This window comes from Cherax quadricarinatus, chromosome 61 (genome assembly GCF_038502225.1).
Source record: "Cherax quadricarinatus isolate ZL_2023a chromosome 61, ASM3850222v1, whole genome shotgun sequence".
Classification (NCBI taxonomy): Eukaryota; Metazoa; Arthropoda; class Malacostraca; order Decapoda; family Parastacidae; genus Cherax; species Cherax quadricarinatus.
This window is the reverse complement of record NC_091352.1, coordinates 213864-233358: the sequence shown is the minus strand read 5'-3', so window position 1 is coordinate 233358 and position 19495 is coordinate 213864. Positions and strand designations below refer to the sequence as shown.

The following is a 19495-nucleotide window of genomic DNA, read 5'->3' as shown; positions in this document are numbered from 1 at the left end:
TTCTGTCGCGTCTGAATAAGTTATACTCTGTTATCCATATTTGGTTGTCAAGATGGTCCTTTGTGTGGGTTTCAGTGAAAGCCGTAAATATTACATTTGACTATGAGCAGCCCGCTGTCGGAAAGCCTTTTAATGTTTGTTGATGGCTTTAGACCTTGTATTACCTGGAGTTTACCTAGAGAGAGTTCCGGGGGTCAACGCCTCCGCGGCCCGGTCTGTGACCAGGCCTCCTGGTGGATCAGAGCCTGATCAACCAGGCTGTTACTGCTGACTGCACGCAATCCAACGTACGAGCCACAGCCCGGCTGGTCAGGTACCGACTTTAGGCGCTTGTCCAGTGCCAGCTTGAAGACTGCCAGGGGTCTATTGGTAATGCCCCTTATGTATGCTGGGAGGCAGTTTAACAGTCTCGGGCCCCTGACACTTATTGTATTGTCTCTTAACGTGCTAGTGACACCCCTGCTTTTCATTGGGGGGATATTGCATCGTCTCCCGAGTCTTTTGCTTTCGTTGTGAGTGATTTTCGTGTGCAAGTTCGGTACTAGTCCCTCTAGGATTTTCCAGGTGTATATAATCGTGTATCTCTCCCGGGAATACAGGTTCAGGAACTTCAAGCGCTCCCAGTAATTGAGGTGTTTTATCTCCGTTATGCGCGCCGTGAAGGTTCTCTATACATTTTCTAGGTCAGCAATTTCACCTGCCTTGTAACGTGCTGTTAGCGTGCAGCAATATTCCAGCCTAGATAGAACAAGCGACCTGAAGAATGTCATCATGGGCTTGGCATCTCTAGTTTTAAAGGTTCTCATTATCCATCCTGTCATTTTTCTAGCAGATGCGATTGATACAATGTTATGGCCTTGAAGGTGAGATCCTCTGACATGATCACTCCCAGGTCTTTGACGTTGGTTTTCCACTCTATTTTGTGGAAGGAATTTGTTTTGTACTCTGATGAAGTTTTAATTTCCTCATGTTTACCATATCGGAGTAATTGAAATTTCTCATCGTTGAACTTCGTATTGTTTAATATTGTATAGTATATTTGCAAATACAAATGTTGTCGTGTTGATGGTATGTGAGGGAAGAGGGGTTATTTGGCACGTTATAATATTCTTTATTGGTTACAATGTGGTTATCTCCCATTCCTCATGTGCTGTTTAACTTAAGGAGTTAACTCTTAACCCTGGTTATAATAAGTACTGTGTAAGGTAGTTACCTCCATTTCCTCTTCGTCTATACTATTCCGCTTAATACTTCGGGACTAATAAAATAATTACTACGTCTGTGGCTCATCTGCGTCGAGAATTGCCGTCTTTGAGCCCTGCTCGGTGGCAACCTTAAGAGATTGGAAACAAAAATTTTTTTTGCTAGTGATAATTTCATTGTTCCTTTTCTGGGTTACCATTTAGGGCAGTATTGTACAATTCACTCCATTAACTCTGACTATAAACGTTATTTTTCTTTCCAGCACCGTGTGTATAGAGCACCAAATTCCCTCGAGGGAGGCGATGCTAGTGAGAGAAGCTTGGTCCAGAACACCGGACTCAAGCTCCATCCCCTTGGATCAAACCTGAGCGCCTCCCAGTCCCCGTTCGCTACAAGATCCTTACGGGTTTAGTGCTTCCCTTTATTAAAATAAATTCGGGTTTAGCTCTTCTCCCCGGATTAAAATGAAAATACGTGTTTAACGTTTTCCAATGTGTAATAAAATATTATTAATATGAAGAGTAAGTTGCCTTGGTACAAAGCTCAGCTGGCAGTGCTATGTTGAAGATTGATTAGTAGCAAGTGTGAAGACTGAGTAAGCCAGTTTGGAGGAGTGTCAGGCGCAGCGCCGCGCCGCGCTCGATGCCATGTACCGACAATGCATACCTTCCACCCCTCTAGGGAGGTGCCTTCATTCCCTTGTCTTTGCTCTCCACTTTTCCTGGTTCCTTAGGTTAAAACTAATTGCCTTCAACTTCCGAGGCACTGTATGACTCATACGGGGTCAGCGATTCCCTGTAAATAAAATTAATACTGTACCTAGCAATTTAAAATAGTATATTCTTCCTGGATGCTGGCGAGGGCCTTTTTTATTGAAGGAATTACATGTGACCTCCCATTTCTTGGATCGAATCTAATTGGCTCCATTCCCCTAGGCGTTCCATGGCCTCTACGTGTTTAGCGCACCCCCCTCCCCCCCAGAATGTAATAATGATGCTTGTGAAGGGTCGTGATGAAATGAATGGAAACTACTGGCCGTTCTTGTATCAAACATGCTTACCTCTTATGCCCCACCGTTCAAGGGAAGTTCCTTGATGCCGGCCAGAACTTAATCCATTGACCTTTCCTAGGTTCCAACCTGAATACTTATCATCCACCAAGCGCTATATGATCCCTGTGGGTTCAGCGCTTCCCCAAATAAAATATAAAAAAATATATTTCAACGTGTATGATGCAACTATGAGTCGGCCACATGCTAAACATTGCCAGTTAATTAATATTGTCATAAACTTGAAGATAAGGATCATTATCAACATAAGGCAGATATGTACAGTGAAGCCCAAGAATTTTGTATTAGAAAAAGAACAAGAATGTTTTGTATTGCAATAATTAATAAGGAGTTTAGGCATTAGTTGGGTTATGAGGGTTGGAGGGAGGGTGAGAGCGTAGGGGGGAGGAGGGGGTTTGTAAGGGAGAATGGTAGTGGTGGTTCTCAGTAAGGACGAATTCAGTCACTTCTCGAGTGTAATGGGTGGTGCACATACACTTACTGCACTCGCTTCTACCCTGGAAAAATTAAATTTAGATGAACAAGAAAAGGATAAAGGGTGTGTCAGAGTTACCTGTTATCACACGCTGTTAGATAATTAAATTAGTACAGAATTGAAAAAAATGTGTTAATGAAATATTGAGACAGTGTCGGGGTTGGTATTTAAAATGTTTGTGTAAGATACAATTGTTTTCGTTCGTGTTACAACAAGACTAACTAAAATGTGGTTTACCAAAATACCTCGAGAAGGGTCCCATGATGTTGGTGAAGGGGTGGAGGAAGCTTGGTGAAGGGGAGGAGGCTTGGTGAAGGAGGAAGCTTGGTGAAGGGGAGGAGGCTTGGTGAAGGAGGAAGCTTGGTGAAGGGGGTTGAAGCTTGATCAAGGAATTGAACTTTTGCTCCCCCTCCTTGAATAAAGGATGAAAAATTCGCATTCGCCAGGTGCTATATAACCTCCGAATTTAGAGCTTTACCTGATTAAAATAAAAATACTTAGAAATAAGTTTTGAGTATACCTGGAGAGGGTTTCGGGGGTCAATGCCCCCGCGGCCCGGTCTGTACCAGGCCTCGTGGTGGATCAGGGTCTGATCAACCAGGCTGTTACTGTTGGCCGCACGCAACCAGACGTACGAACCACGGCCTGGCTGGTCAGGTACTGACTTGAGGTGCCTGTCCAGCACCTTCTTGAAGACAGCCAGGGGTCTATTGGTAATCCCCTTATGAATGCTGGGAGGCAGTTGAACAGTCTTGGGCCCCTGGCACTTAGTGTTGTGGCGCCCCTGCTTTTCACTGGTGAGGGGCATGTTGCACCGCCTGCTGAGTCTTTTGCTATCGTAGGGAGTGATTTTCGTGTGCAAATTTGGTACAAATCCCTCTAGAATTTTCCAAGTGTATATTATCATGCATCTTCTCGCCTGCATTCCAGAGAATACAAGTCAAGGAACCTCAACCGTTCCCAGTATTTTGGTGTTTTATTGTACTTGTTTGTGCCGTAAAGGTTCTCTATACATTCTCCAGGTCGGCAGTTTAACCTGCCTTGAAAGGCGCCGTTAGTGTACAACAATATTCCAGCCCACAGAGAAATGATTTGAAGGGAATCGTAAAAATTGACTTAAAAATTACTAAAAATCTTGGGCATGAAAATCCAAATACAAATGTATGTATTTAAGTAACTTTGATTACATCTTCTTTCCCCGAGCGCTGCTTGTGGGTTTAGCGCTTAGTTATGATTATAATAATCTCCAAGTATTGTATGACCCTTTAAATCATGGGTTCCCAACCTGGGGTACACCCACCCCCAGGGATGTCAGAGGGTATTTCAAGGGGTGTAAGAAAGACTTCTAATGTAAAGTACAATTCCATTTATTTTACCAATAACTTCTAATTGATCACTTTAGATTTTCGTTATATGCACAGAATTAAAGACTTAGTTTTTGACTGCTGTATAATCCTACTGGTTTAGGTTTCCCCATGTTTATAATTAGTTCTCGAGATCAATTTGTTCACCCGCAGTAATGTATTTGGGTCAATTTGTGATTCAAAAATTAGAACTCGGACTTCAATTTCAAATGTAATATTACTTTTGTAGGGAGTGCAACATTAATCAAACATTTCCTAGGGGGGTGTCCCCTCAAGGAGGTTCCTTGATGCTGGTGAGGGGCTCTTGATCTAGGGAAATGGATCTGTGCTCAGGTTCCCTGCATTGAGCCTGAATACCTCTTTTCCCCAGCATGCGCTGTATAATCCTACGGGTTTAGCGCCCCCCCCCCCTATGATTAATTCCCAGGAGTGCGTGGCATAGAAAAGGTTGGTAAGCCCTACACTAAATATAGCATGTAATTCGGTTGTAGTACAGTTACCGCAAACGAAGGATCAAGTTAGGTAAGGCTTGTCAGGAAACAGGACAAGTGTTTCCTGACGCGGGTCTAAGGTGATGATCCACAGCTGGAATTTTTGGTCATCTGACCGAGGCCTTCCGCTGGCTTACCGGTCCACCTCTTTAAAATCTGGTTGATTATTAGAATCATTTGTTAAAATAAAGGGAAGGATTGGGTCATGGTGACTGACAATATATACATTATCGCTCGCAAAAGAAAAAAAAAATACGATGGGTGGGGCATATGAGAGCAGCGAGTGGGTAAAGGTGGTGGTGGGTGAGCGAGACTAGTGGGCACGGTGATTAGTTCGTTAAAAATAAGGATTTCGGATTTTTAACCCGGAAGGTTAGTAACCCAAGATAATCCATTGAAGCTAGTGCCCGTCTTATTTTCATTGGGGTCCTTTAATATTCAGGGCCCGTATTATTTTCATTGGGGTCCTTTAATATTCAGGGCCCGTATTATTTTCATTGGGGTCCTTTAATATTCAGGGCCCGTATTATTTTCATTGGGGCCTTTTGATCTCCCCTAGGATGCAACCCACAACAGTCGACTAACACTCAGGTACATACTTAGTGCTAGGTGAACAGAGGCAGCAGGTGATAAAACACCCAGCGTCTCGGTCGTGCCGGGGAGCTATCCCCGGTCCCAAAGAACGAGCCACGAGTACATGTAAGGCGTAAGTGAGCTGGGCAGGCAGCAGTAAATGAAGCCTGAATTCGCAGGGAGGGTGGGGAAGAAGTAAAGTGTAAGTGGTTAGTCTAACATCCATGAAAATCCTGTGTGGGGTAGTCAAAAGATGACAAGACTTTGAAGAGGTAATTAATGACATGCCCATGCACTCTGCCCTAGGCCCAGACTCGTGGAACTCCGTGTTCATCAAGAATTGCAAGAAGCCCCTATCGCATGCCTTCAGCATTTTATGGAGAGGGAGCATGGACACTGGGGTCATCCCACACACACACTAAAAAATAACAGACATAGCCCCACTCCACAAATGTGGCAGTAAACCAATTGCAAAGAACTACAGACCGATAGTACTGACATCCCATATCATAAAAATCTTTGAGATCTTTCTAAGAAGCAAGATCGCCAACCACCTAGATACCCATCAGTTACACAACCCAGGGCAACACGGATTTAGAGCAGGTTGCTCCTGCCTGTCCCAGTTACTGGACCACTATGACAAGGTCCTGGATGCTGTAGAAGATAAAATACAAATGTAGTATACCCAGACTTTGCAAAAGCTTTTGACACGTGTGACCATGGTGTAATAGCACACAAAATGCGTGATAAAGGAATAGCGGGAAAAGTTGGTACATGGATCTACAACTTCCTGACAAATAGAGCACAAAGAGTAATAGTAAACAGAATAAAGTACAGGCAGCCACGGTAAAAAGCCCTGTTCCACAAGGCACAGTACTCGCTCCCATTCTGTTCCTCATCCCCATTTCTGACTTAGAGATGTAAGCCATAGCTCTCTGTCTTCCTTTGCGGATGACACCCGGATTACCATGGCAATGACCTCCATCGAAAACACCGCGAGACTCCAAGCGGACATCAACCAAATCTTCGAATGGGCCACTCAAAACAATATGAAGTTCAACGAGGAGAAATTTCAACTACTCAGATATGAGAAACTTGAAGAAATTAAAAATGTGTCACGGTATACAACAAATTCTAACCATACAATAGAGCGGAAAAGTAATGTAAAGGACCTGGGAGTGATAATGTTAGAGGATCTCGCCTTCAAAGCCTACAACGATGTATCTACCTCATCCACTAGGAAAATGATAGGATGGATAATGAGAACCTTCAAAACTAGGGATGCCAAGCCCATGATGATTCTCTTCAAATCGCTTTTGCTTTCTAGGCTGGAATACTGCTGTACACTAACGGCTCCCTTCAAGGCTGGCGACATTGCAGACCTGGAGAGTGTACAAAGAGCTTTCACGGCACACACACATACGATAAGGCACCAAAGCTACTAGGAACGGTTGAAGATCCTTGGTCTGCATTCCCTCGAACGCAGGCGAGAGAGATACATGATAATATACACTTGTAAGGTCCTGGAGGGATTGGTACCAAACCTGCACAAGAAAATCACTCCCTATGAAAGCAAAAGATTTGGCAGGAGATGCAACATTCCCCTGATGAAAAGTCCTTGTGGCTTAGCGCTTCTTTTTTATTATAATAATCCCCTGATGAAAAGCAGGGGCGCCACAGGTACACTGAGATATAAGACAATAAGTGTCTGGGGCCCAAGACTGTTCAATTGCCTCCCAGCATACATAAGGGGGATTACCAATAGACCCCTGGCTGTCTTCAAGAAGGCACCTAAAGTCAGTACCTGACCAACCGGGCTGTGGTTCGTACGTCAGCTTGCGTGCGGCCAGCAGTAACAGCCTATAGTCGTGGAGATTCTCCACGACTATGGTGCTCTTCGCACCTACTCCTAGGTTGAGGGACTGATTACCTCATCTTCTGTATATAGTCCTACTGTCTTCAAGCTATGTCCTAGAATTTGTATTGATAAAGCCACTGGATGGCGAAACGTCTACAATAAAGATACCCAGATGTTGCACATGTCTTAATTTCATCTTGTCGGTATTATATATCAGTCTTGCACAATGTATAATGGTTCATTACAATTAAGTGGAAGTGAAAATTAATACTGTAGGAAAATGAGGGAGAAGTTTAACTAGTTGACTCTTCGAAGGAGTTCTTGGATTCTGATTGACAGCTCTGTACGACAATAGTTGGTTTATCAATTAGTTTTGATTGTTATAATTTATTCTGGAGAGGGGCTCTTGATTTATTCCTTGGCTCGAACCTTATTGCCTTCTGCTGCTCGTGCGCTAAGATAATCCCTATGGGTTTAGCATTTCCCCTAGATGATGGCCAATATAATAATGAAGGTTAAAGAAATTGGTGATTTTATAATTTTTCTGTAGTTATTAAAAAGGGGTCCACTCAAAGGAGCTGAAGGTATTCAGGTTCGATCCAAAGACGATCCCTCGTCAGCATTAAGGCCCTTGATACTGGTGAGGAGCTCATGATTTAAGAAATTAAACCTGTGCTGCAGTTTCTCGAGTCTAGTCTAAATGTCATTTATTTCCCCAGGCAGTGTATGACCCCTGCAGGTTCAGCGTTCCCCATGAATGTAATAATAATATAATTTGAAAATAGAGGAATAACAGTTTGGGAGTCTTAGTAAACTGACACTTGTCAAGGAATACGAAATGAAAGTATAGGTTTACACTCTAGACGTGAAAAGCAGAATATCTAAAGACTGGTGAAACAGCTGTAGGCTTATGAATACTTAAAAGTTTTGAAAAATTATAATAAGAGTTTATATAAAGGAATTCCTTTGTGTTGAATTATTACCTCGTACTTACCTGGGCGCTGTGGCCTTTACGAAGGGTTTAGGCTTGGTTATGATTATAATAATAATGTGACCCTTATGGGTTTAGTGCTTCCCACTAATGTAATAATACATAAGGGAAGCAACGCTGTATGACCCTGTCAGGTTTATTGACTAATTTGACTATTATTTCGTAATGGAAATATACAAAATGATAATGATTGTATAAGTTAGTGGTAATAGCGAAGCGAGCAATGGTACGTAAGATGCAATAACGACGCCAGAATTCAGGAACAGAAATCACAGCATCACCACAGCATCGACACAGTCCTATAGCATAAAAACAAACATCATCAGCCAAGAAATTGATAGCCATTATCAGGAGAGGGAAAGGAAGGATGGGGTGCGGGGTAAGTCGGCCTGGTGCTGCTAATCACCCAGATCATGACAGAGAACTTTCCAACGGAACTGGCTCCAGGCCTCCGGTAAGTGTTCACTCTTTGGTTTTTCTAAGTGAGGTTCATTGATGTCAGCAAGGGGGAGCTTCTGATCTGGGAAATCGGATCTGTGCTCCCTTTAATTTGGGTCAAACTTCCATTCCTTTTGCACTATTTGACCCCCTAACCTCTTTATGTTGAGCTCCCTGCCACAGTGAAGAGGCTTTTGGTCTGAGGAATTGAACCCTTCAGTCTTATTACACCCCTCTCCAATCTCCCCTTCCCTACCCATTCCTCCTTTCCCTTCGCTGTCCTTTCCCCATTCCTCCCCTCTCCTTCCTTTTCTGCTATTGGCCTCTGGGGTCCTTCCCTCTGAAATTCTAACTTCTAGGTCGGGGAAAAGTTATCAATATCCATCCTGTTCCGTTAAGTAAGTTTATTCAGGTATACACAAATACATTTACATAGATTATCATACATAGCAGCCCGGGTAAAAACATTGGGCGTGTTTCTATACACTTGTTATCTATGTTCACCCGTCAGTAAAATGGATACCTGGGTGTTAGTCGACTGTTGTGGGTCACACCCTGGGACAAAACTGACCTAATCTGCCCGAAATGCTGTGTATAACAAGCAACTTTCTATATAGTAGTATGTCATTGATGTCAGTTAGGCCTGTATGATGTCAGCTAGGCCTGTATACCTTGTACATGTACTTGTAGAAATAAATATATTATTATTAAGGGGTGAAGAAAGAGCTGGGTGAGGAATCTAGCAGGGATTGGAGGGGTAGAAAAGGTGAGATCATGATGCTGGTGAAAAAATCTTTATCAGAGTAATTACAGCTACTCTACCCTCAGATCAGACCTCATCGCCCCAGCTCTAGTTCCCAAATAAATGTGCTTTGTGTACTTGGTCAAGTCTTATTTTCCCATGTGTTCTGCTTGTCCTTTGTGTGTGTAAACATTAATTATGTGCTCTGCATGTACATACTAAGTGTTATTTTCTGATGCTGGATTAGGTGACGGTGACTGACGAAGCCACAGAGAAACCAAAGACTGGTGAAGAAGGAGCCTTCGAGCTGCCAGAATCCGACTTTGTCGATGGTCGACTGGGAATTGTTGTGAGTATCATGTGGGTGAACTAGCCTGGTTGATTCATTGTATCTTGTGATCTGAGCAAGTAGGATCTGGGAGTCATGAATATTGTGAGCTGAATAGTGAGATCTTACTCCGAAAGCTGTTACCTTATGGTACTTTAGATTTATTCTCTGGAAGGGACGCTGTTTTCGTGTATATTGTCCTAAGAACTCTGTATCTTTCATTTTTAGTCTAAATGATGAGAATATTTCTCCTGTCTAAATTTATTTATGAAGTAAGACGCTCAACCTTTTTCCCAGTTTTCTCATCATTAACCAACCGATGTTTCCACTGATAATGCACTCATCCTGATCCACTGGTAACGTAGGTGGTGGTCACTGGGAAAGGCATAACTTCCAATCACGTTAAATGTGGCGAAATGAATGTGATGGATGTGATGCATTTTGAGTAATTAAGAAGGAAGTTTCCAACCTCCTTTGCTCCATTTTTCGTATATGGCAGTTAAGGCACTTGTGTCTTCTACTAGTTCTTGTGACTGAATTCCGCCCTTCCCCTTACAGCTCTTTTTGTGGGACAGTATATTGGCACTGCCCTGGAACAGGTGATGTGCTCCTGGTCCCTGAGATTGGATGTGGTGTTATAAATGTACCTCCTTTGGATAGCAAAGTAACTAATCTCCCAAAATGAGGGCTCTATTTCTGCTGCATCTCACAAGAGGCAGTTGTTTTGGTGATTCTTGGTGTGATACTTAGGTGTACGCTGGCTAAGTTCAGAAAGGCGTGGGTCCTTTATGATAAGGGGTAGAAATATAAATTCAACACAAGTCTTTCCAGGATAGATCAGGAATAAAATTTTGAAATCTGAAATCTGAAAAAATACTCCGAGAGTCTGCTGCTTTGTCTTCACCATTGGCAAATAATAATTGCTCCCTGAAAGGTGGCCAGTAATAATAGTTTTTGTAATAACAGCTCTTCCATAGCTATGTATTTTCAGAGCGATATAATCTGATGTTTAGGATGTGTAACTTCCCACCCCCATCACACCTGGCCACCTTAATGTTATGTTGTAGTTTAAGTGATTTGTGGAATGTGGGAAGGGGAGAGATTTTCCCGTGTGTGTGTGTGTACTCACCTATTTGTGGTTGCAGGGGTCGAGTCCTAGCTCCTGGCCCTGCCTCTTCACCGGTTGCTTCTGGGTCCTCTCTCTCCCTGCTCCATGAGCTTTATTATACCTCGTCTTAAAACTATGTATGGTTCCTGCCTCCACTACATCACTTTCTAGGCTATTCCACTGCCTGACAACTCTATGGCTGAAGAAATACTTCCTAGTATCTCTCTGACTCATCTGTGTCTTCAACTTCCAATTGTGACCTCTTGTTTCTGTGTCCCCTCCCTGGAACATCCTGTCTTTGTCCACCTTGTCTATTCCGCGCAGTATTTTATGTCATTATCATGTCTCCCCTGACCCTCCTGTCCTCCAGTGTCGTCAGGCCGATTTCCCTTAACCTTTCTTCATAAGACATTCCCCTTAGCTCTGGAACTAACCTTGTCGCAAACCTTTGCACTTTCTCTAGTTTCTTGACGTGCTTTATCAAGTGCGGGTTCCAAACAGGTGCTGCATACTCCAGTATGGGCCTGACGTACGCGGTGTACAGTGTCTTGAACGATTCCTTATTAAGGTATCGGAACGCTGTTCTCAGGTTTGCCAGGCACCCATATGCTGCAGCAGTTACCTGGTTGATGTGTGCTTCCGGAGACATGCTCGGTGTTATACTCACTCCAAGATCTTTCTCCTTGAGCAAGGTTTGCAGTCTTTGGCCACCTAGCCTATACTCTGTTTGCGGTCTTCTTTGCCCTTCCCCTATCTTCGTGACTTTTTTTTTTTTACACAGGGTTTGACAAGGTTAAGGATCCCTAGCTTTATTGACAAGCTATTTACAGGTTAAGGATTCCTAACTTTATTGACAAGCTAAGAGCTGTTACCTACATCAGCTCATTTGAAAGCATTTTTATTGTTATGAGACATACAAGTAGGGAACAGGATGAAGTTGGAGCCATCTGTGGGCGAGCATTTTCATTTGATCAACTGACTTTATCTCGACATCATTATGCAGTACGAATGTGTTCCATACTCGAGTCATCCTGGGTATATAGGATCTCAGATGGAGTGAAGTTCTGGAGAAGGGTACAGCCAGAGTGAAGTTGCTGTTTTCTGCCCGTCTTGTGGCATAAAAGCTTGTTTCATGCTGTCCTCGAAGTAGATCCAAGTGTGGTACTTTGACAATATTAGCCTTGTACATAACAGTAAGGCCACCTACATCCCTCCTATGTTGAAGGCTCTGCTGAAATGACAGATCTATCCAGGATGGGTCCAGGCGAGAGATGAGACGTCTTGCTCTGTTCTCTACTCTGTCAAGCAGTCGCAGATGAGAGGGGGGGCAGGCACACCAAGAAAGTGGAGCATACTCAAGGTGCGAGCGTACTTGTGCCTCGTACAGAATCTTGCAACCCCTACTGCCAAGTAGAGGCGAGATACGGCGAAGTGCTGTAAGCTTCCTGGCTGCCTTGTTTGCAAGATTTACAACATGGTTCTTCATGGTTAGTTTGGAGTCAAATTTCTCCCCAAGGATATCAACTTCTTCTCCAGGTGCCAACACCCTCCCATTCATCCTTACTACTGCACCTGCATTACCATCATGGTGCCTAGAGACGATCATCATTTGCGTTTTCTCAGGTGCAAATGTTACTTGCCATCTATTTCCCCAAGCTGATATAGCTCTCAGCTGGTGATTGATGTAGCTTAGAGCAGCTGGCATTTCTTCTCTTGGATAAGTGAATGTCAGTGTGCAGTCGTCTGCATATGCATGTGATTCTGGGATGAGATGAAGAAGGTCGTTGAAGTAGACATTCCATAACAATGGTCCCAGCACACTTCCTTGTGGAACGCTTGCCCCAATAGGATGTCTTGCTGATTCCGTTCCATTGAGAACTACCCTTAGAGATCTACCATGAAGGTAATCACTGAGGAGACATAGCGTAGAGCCTGCAATTCCCAGTGCTTGAAGTTTTGCTAAGAGGCCCTGGTGCCACACCCGGTCGAAAGCGCCAGCATGTCCAATGCTACCACACAGCTGACTTTGGATTCATCCAGTGACTGGTGCCACTTAGTGGAGAGGTTTAACAACAGATCAGCAGCAGAGTAACCTTTCCCGAAGCCATATTGACGATCACAAAGTAGTGAGTGATAGTCAAAAAACTCTGTCATTTGTCTTGAGATTATTGTCTCAAGGACCTTACCAGTGATTGACAGGAGTGACACTGGTCTGTAGTTGCTGATTTCTGCTCTGCTCTTCTTTTTGTGAACAGGGACTACATTTGTCTCTTTCCATAGAGAGGGCCATTTACACTGTACTAGGCAGTGCTGAAAGATGCGAGTTAGAGGTGCTGCTAGCTGGTCTGCACATCTTCTCAGCAATCTTGGGCTCAACTTGTCTGGGCCCACAGCCTTTTTTTGGTCAAGCGATTTAAGAAGGAAATGCACCTCCTCCTGCCTTATTGTCACCACTGATAGTTTTGACACAGTTCTTGCAGCTAGCCAAGGAGGGTCCCTTGCTGGATCAGGAATTTGCATTTTGGTAGCAAAGTGTTCAGCAAAGAGGTCTGCCTTCTCTTGACTACTAGTAGAGGTGGTCCCATCCTGTCGATTTAGAGGTGGAATGAGTTCATCAGGCAGATAACATTGTCTGTCCTTGACCAGGGACCACCAGGTTTTGGAGCCTACCCTACCTGATGCTAGCTTTCTTTTAGTGTCCACCTCCCATTTAGCAATGGCCCACTTTTGAACGTCACCCATATGTCTACAGGCTTGCCTGTGCAAGTTCCTGTTATAGGTGGTAGGATGTCTCTTATACCTTCGCCATGCTTTGTACTTAGCAGTAGCAGCCTCTCTACAATGAAAGCCAAACCAAGGCTGATCTGTAGGCTTCGTCACATATTGCCGGTGAGGAATGTGTTCTTGTTGTAGATTAAGGATGTGTCCAGTGAAGGCTTTCACTTGGTTGTCAACATCCCCTTGGAGAAGAGCATTCCAATTGGTGGTGGCAAGCTCAGAGCGAAGGGCTGGCCAATCACCTCTTTCCCATAGCCAGGTTGTGCGTGTGGACTCCTCAACTCGTTCTGTTGGGATCTTAAGTGTCGTAAAAACAGCCTTGTGGTCAGACGATCCAACATAGCCGAGGGGTTGACAAGTGACTATGCCTTCTGCCAGATCACTCGCTACTGGGTCAAGGGAGGAGCCAGAGATGTGAGTTGGGAAATCAACAAAGTTTCTCATGTCAAACACTGCAAGAAGGTCATCAAAGTCCCTCTGTATAAGGTGCTGGTTGAGGTCACCAACAATTATGATATATTGACAGTTGTGTTGTAGCAGAAGGGAGTCAATATTTTCCATTAGGAAGTTGATGGGATCTGCATGTTGCCACTGAGGTCTGTACATTGCACATGCTAGTACAGAGGTACTAGTGTTTATGCAGAGCTTGAAGAACATCATTTCAAGATGTGTATGGGTGGCAACATCAATGTGCTGGGCATGAACACTGGGCATGACTTTGCATTTGGCGGGATTAAATTCGAGAAGCCAGTTGCTGGACCAGGTGTCCAGTCTGTCCAGGTCTCTTTGAAGTCCTGCCCGGTCCTTATCTGATTTAATTCTCCTCATTAACTTCACATCGTCTGCGAACAGGGACACTTCTGAGTCTAACCCTTCCATCATGTCGTTCACATATACCAAAAATAGCACTGGTCCTAGGACTGACCCCTGTGGGACCCCGCTCGTCACAGGTGCCCATTGTGATGCATCATTACGTACCATGACTCGTTGTTGCCTCCCTGTCAGGTATTCTCTGATCCATTGCAATACCCTTCCTGTTATATGAGCCTGATCCTCTAGCTTCTGCACTAATCTCTTGTGAGGAACTGTGTCAAAGGCCTTCTTGCAGTCCAAGAAGATGCAATCAACCCACCCCTCTCTCTCATGTCTTGCTTCTGTTACTTTATCATAAAACTCCAGAAGGTTTGTGACACAGGATTTTCCTTCCATGAATCCATGCTGTTTGGCGTTTATACTCTTGTCCTGTTCCAGGTGCTCCACCACTCTCCTCCTGATAATCTTCTCCATAACTTTGCATACTATACACGTCAGTGACACAGGTCTATAGTTTAGTGCCTCTTTTCTGTCTCCTTTTTTAAAAATGGGAACTACATTTGCCGTCTTCCATACCTCAGGTAGTTGCCCAGTTTCCAGGGACGTGTTGAAGATTGTGGTAAGTGGCACACACAACATATCCGCTCCCTCTCTAAGGACCCACGGAGAGATGTTATCCGGTCCCATTGCCTTTGAGGTATCGATGTCCCTTAGCAGTTTCTTCACCTCCTCCTCATCTGTATGCATGTCATCCAACACTTGTTGGTATATTCCTTGCTGGTGTCCCCATCTGGTCTGTCCCCCGAGAGGCCTTCCTGTCTCCACTGTAAATACTTCCTTAAATCTCATGTTGAGCTCCTCACATACCTCTTGATCGTTTCTTGTGAGTTCCCCACCTTCTTTCCTCAGCCTTATCACCTGGTCTTTGACTGTTGTCTTCCTCCTAATGTGGCTATACAGCAGTTTCGGGTCAGACTTGACTTTCGATGCTATGTCATTTTCGTACTGTCGCTGGGCCTCCCTCCTTATCTGTGTGTACTCGTTTCTGGCATGTGTGTGTGTGTGTGTGTGTGTGTGTGTGTGTGTGTGTGTGTGTGTGTGTGTGTGTGTGTGTGTGTGTGTGTGTGTGTGTGTGTGTGTGTGTGTGTGTGTATGTGAGTGAGTGAGTGAGTGAGTGAGTGTTAGTGTTATATTATATTATATATATAATAAAAAGAAAAAATGCTAAGCCCATGGATGCTTTACTAAGCCATCTCATGATTTCAGCAAGCAATATACAGTCACTGTGTTTGATTAGAACAGTCTGAATATTATTATTTGGCATAGCAAAGTATTTATGGCATGACTGAGGTAGTACATCTGCCATGGGCCAGTAGGGATACACCTACAGCATAATACAAAGAACACTTGGATTTGTTCCTTTATCAAAATTTGCTCTAAATCATGAGCTATGACTTGAAACAAATTATGGATATGGTTTAGGGTATATGAATAATAGACTTCAAGTTTTGAAGTTGACAGGGGTTCCAGGAAAGAGGCTAAGACTGCTGGAGTGTCGGTCCATAACTGGTGTTCCTTTCAGGAAGCAGAGACCATAGAGCACCTTAGGAACAACCTGGCAGTGGATGAACATTACTGCGATGAGGACTTCCCTGCAGATAATACATCTCTCTTCTTCTCCAGTCGTGTTGATCCCGACGTTGAGTGGAAGAGGCCCTATGTGAGTCTTTAAGGGGAGGAGCAGCATTTAGGAATTTTTATTAATAATAATCAAATTCCAATTAATTATTTATTGTAAGTTACAAAGGTGGTAACTAGTGTAAACTAGAGGTTTCATGAAGCTTGCCTAAAAATAATAAGAGAAAAAATAAATTAATGGTTTTTGATAGAGCAACACATCAGTAAAATTTCTACCAATTGGTAATGCTTAGGATGTTCTAGTTTACTCTAAATGAACAGAATTGTAGAGAACTTATTGAACAATATAGTATCATTACATTGTATACAAAAAAAATTCTTAATTTTGAATGTTTTTTTGTGTTGGTATTTTAAAATAAATAAATCATAAATGGGAAAGACTATTACAGATGCGTTTTGTAATAGTCTGTAACAATCATGACAATCTGTTTATGAATAACAAGGAAAACTTTGCTAATAGGAGAATAAATTTTGAGGGAAAACAATAATTAATTACCTGTGAGAGTCCATGTATGTGAAACACCTTAAGTCATGAGCACAAGCGACATCTTTCCATTCAAGATTAAAAGAGTTACTGAGTCCCTAGGCCCTGACAACATCTCCACAGTAGCTTCAGAAGATGCCATGTAGTGTATTTTATAAACACTGACCAAAAACTAACAATATTTGGAAAAAATACAAATACAGCCTCTCCTTACTGAATGACAGGGTTCTGTTCTTAAGAGTAGGTTGGTAAGCGAATTGGTCGTTAAGCGAGGAGCACATTGTACTGGTGGTGGGTTTGTATCCAGGGCCGGATTAAGAAGTCTCCGGGCCCTAGGCTATTCAGATTGGCGGGGTCCCTTTGAGTTACGGGTAAGCGAAGCGACCCCTTCCAGCTTGGGGGTGGGGGTCGGTGTGAGCCTGTTTAAGGTCTAATTAAATACATTCTGGCTATTTAGATTAAATTTAATAGGGAAAGTGCATCAAGACAACCAAAACCATTTACCAACAGCCATTTTAACTATCTTGTTAAATTATGCATTTTAAAGAGAATAAACTCAAGACAGCATAGTATTACTAGATTAGGCTATTAAAGTAGTGACATCATGTACCTATTATATTCAGCATAACCACTACAGCACTATTATTCCCTTTATAAATCAATGACCATTATTGTTATCATTGCATCATGCATAAGACTATCAAATCATATAAACTCAAGAAAGTAAAGAATTGTTTATATTCACAGGCACTTCTTAAATAAATTTTTTTCTGGATTTCATATTGGCAAAATCATCAATTATATTCTGAAAATCAATATTTCTTGTTAGATCAGACTCAATGGTCAACAAGGCTAGGTTACACAATTTGTCTTGGCTCATTGTTGAACGGAGCTGGTTTTTCACTCTTTTCAAAACAGAAAATGAACGTTCTCCTTCACAGTTAGAAGCTGAAAGTGTTAGGTAAAGGCGATACACTATGTCAACATTAGGGAAGGTTTCTGAGATACCTGCATTTCTTAAATGTTTCAAAGCAGCTGAGGGCGCACATTTTTCAGGTGGAGCTTTAATCAGATTCATATACCCAGAAAAATGAACTATTTCTTCAACAAATGTGTCCTGAACATCTGCTGAAAGGTGTTGTTACAACTTTAATGCAGCTTCTCTCAATTCTGCATCTGGCATAGTAGTAATTTTGAACAGAAATCCAAACTTGTCATTGAGATTCTGGTAGATTTCTTTTCTTTTCACCAATTCTGTAATCAGTGAATCCAGAATGACGAAGTATGTAGCTGTCTTACATTTCTGCCTTGGTAGCAACACAATTTCATTGTCTGGCACTTCAAAATTGCGTTTCCTCTTCCTTGACCGCTGATGATCAGCCCGGTAACTGTAGTCTTTCACCAGCAGTTTAGCTTTCTCTTCAAACATTTCAAAAGCTTCATCATTGCGAAGTGAGCTTACAAATTCCACTAAGCCTGCATAGAGGTTAGCACAAGTAGCCATTTCAATTTCAATTTTCTGAAGTGTCTTGTTCGTGGCATTTAACCGTTCCAGTATACAGTCCCAAAGCACACAGAGTAAGGCCAATTCAAATCTTCCAATTTTGATGCTAAGCTGGCTGCTTCGCTTCTTGTAGTTGCTGTCTGGTCTTCATCCTCTGCTATTTGGATCAAAGCAGAACGTATTTCAGCAAAGCTGTCTTTCAAAGCATGTGTTGCATCATGCTGTGCTGACCACCTTGTTGTTGATAATGATTTGATGACATCTCCATGAATGGTTGACTTGAGTATACTCCACCGATAGGTTGAAGCAGAGAAAAAATTAAAGAGTGCTTGTAAAAGTCCAAAAAATGAAACTGCAGCGACACAACACTCCGCAGCACATGACCCAACAAGATTAAGAGAATGTGCTGAGCAGGGCACATATTCAGCAAGTGGGTTGATTTGCTTGATACGGGCTTGCAATCCATTATATTTACCCGACATGTTACTTGCATTGTCGTAGCTCTGGCCACGGCAATCCATAATAGAGAGATCATGTTCAAGCAGAGTATCCAGTACTACATTCATCATTGTTTCTCCATCATGGCCTGAAAGAGGAATGAATTTTATAAAGCGCTCTACAGGCTTACCACTGGAGTTGACAAAGCAAACAATGAATGTCAATTGATCTGTATGTGAAATATCTGGTGTTGAATCTACACTTATTGCAAAGTATTTTGCAGTTTTATTTTATTTCATTATTTATTTTTGTTTTGATTAATTTTTAAAAATCAATTTTACTCTCCAAACACTTGAACTTTTTAGGTAGGGACCCCTTTGCACTTGCACCATGTGCGCAGTCTTGGATGAGCCCCTGAACCCCTTGGACTGCGGGGCCCCCAAATGCGCGGGGCCCTAGGCAAATGCCTAGTTTGCCTATGCGGTAATCCGGCCCTGTTTGTATCAACCATCTTTAGATATTTTTTTAATGTCACCTTTGCACCATTTATAACATTTATGGTATAGTGGACCCTCGGTTATCGGCCATTCTGGATATCGGCCGATTCTGATTTCGGCTGCTTTTTTGGCTGAAATTCTGTCCCGGATTTCAGCCATCAACTCAGAAATCGGCCTTATTGAACGCATCAGCCTGCCACTCTGCCACGTTTGTGAGTCAGTCTGGCTGTGTCTCTCGGTGAGTGAGCAACACTCCACGCATTCATCCAAACATCTCGTCATAATCCATTTTTTTGTGGTTGTTTATTGAGTGCGACTGCGAAATAAGCCACCATGGGCCCAAAGAAAGTGCCTAGTGCCACCAGCCCTTTTGTAAAGGGGTGAGAGAGAGAGGGGAGAATGTGCCTTCTTCAGTGATTCTATGATATGTACGATACTAAAGCAGCAGGAGTCGATAAAGGCCATAGTGCCAGCCAGCGATAAAGTGTAGCATTAACAGTGTAGCAAGTAAGTTAAGCAATTAAGTGTTAGAAAAAGGATGACACAAAACTCTTCCAATGTTGTTGGAGGTGTATAGGGCCACTGACAACATGTGCCGCCCTGCATATCTTCCACCACCCTAAACCTCTGCTATCATCTCAAT

The 19495-nt window shown here is 42.9% G+C and overlaps 1 protein-coding gene across 5 annotated transcripts; it reads left to right on the top strand.

The window, feature by feature from the left end:
• Positions 1-2258: 2258 nt before the first annotated feature.
• On the top strand, positions 2259-17570 carry LOC138854486 (uncharacterized). Of its 5 annotated transcripts, none has more exons than XM_070098065.1 (4): positions 2259-2810; positions 8285-8478; positions 9452-9553; positions 15814-17570. In XM_070098065.1, exons 2-4 carry the CDS (start codon positions 8392-8394, stop codon positions 15961-15963), a joined length of 339 nt encoding a protein of 112 aa, XP_069954166.1. In that variant the 5' UTR covers positions 2259-2810; positions 8285-8391; the 3' UTR covers positions 15964-17570. The 5 variants fall into 5 exon arrangements, with proteins under 5 accessions (XP_069954166.1, XP_069954165.1, XP_069954164.1 ...); XM_070098064.1 differs by having other exon boundaries at positions 2260-2810; positions 8228-8478; XM_070098063.1 differs by having other exon boundaries at positions 2260-2810; positions 8224-8478.
• Positions 17571-19495: the final 1925 nt, after the last annotated feature.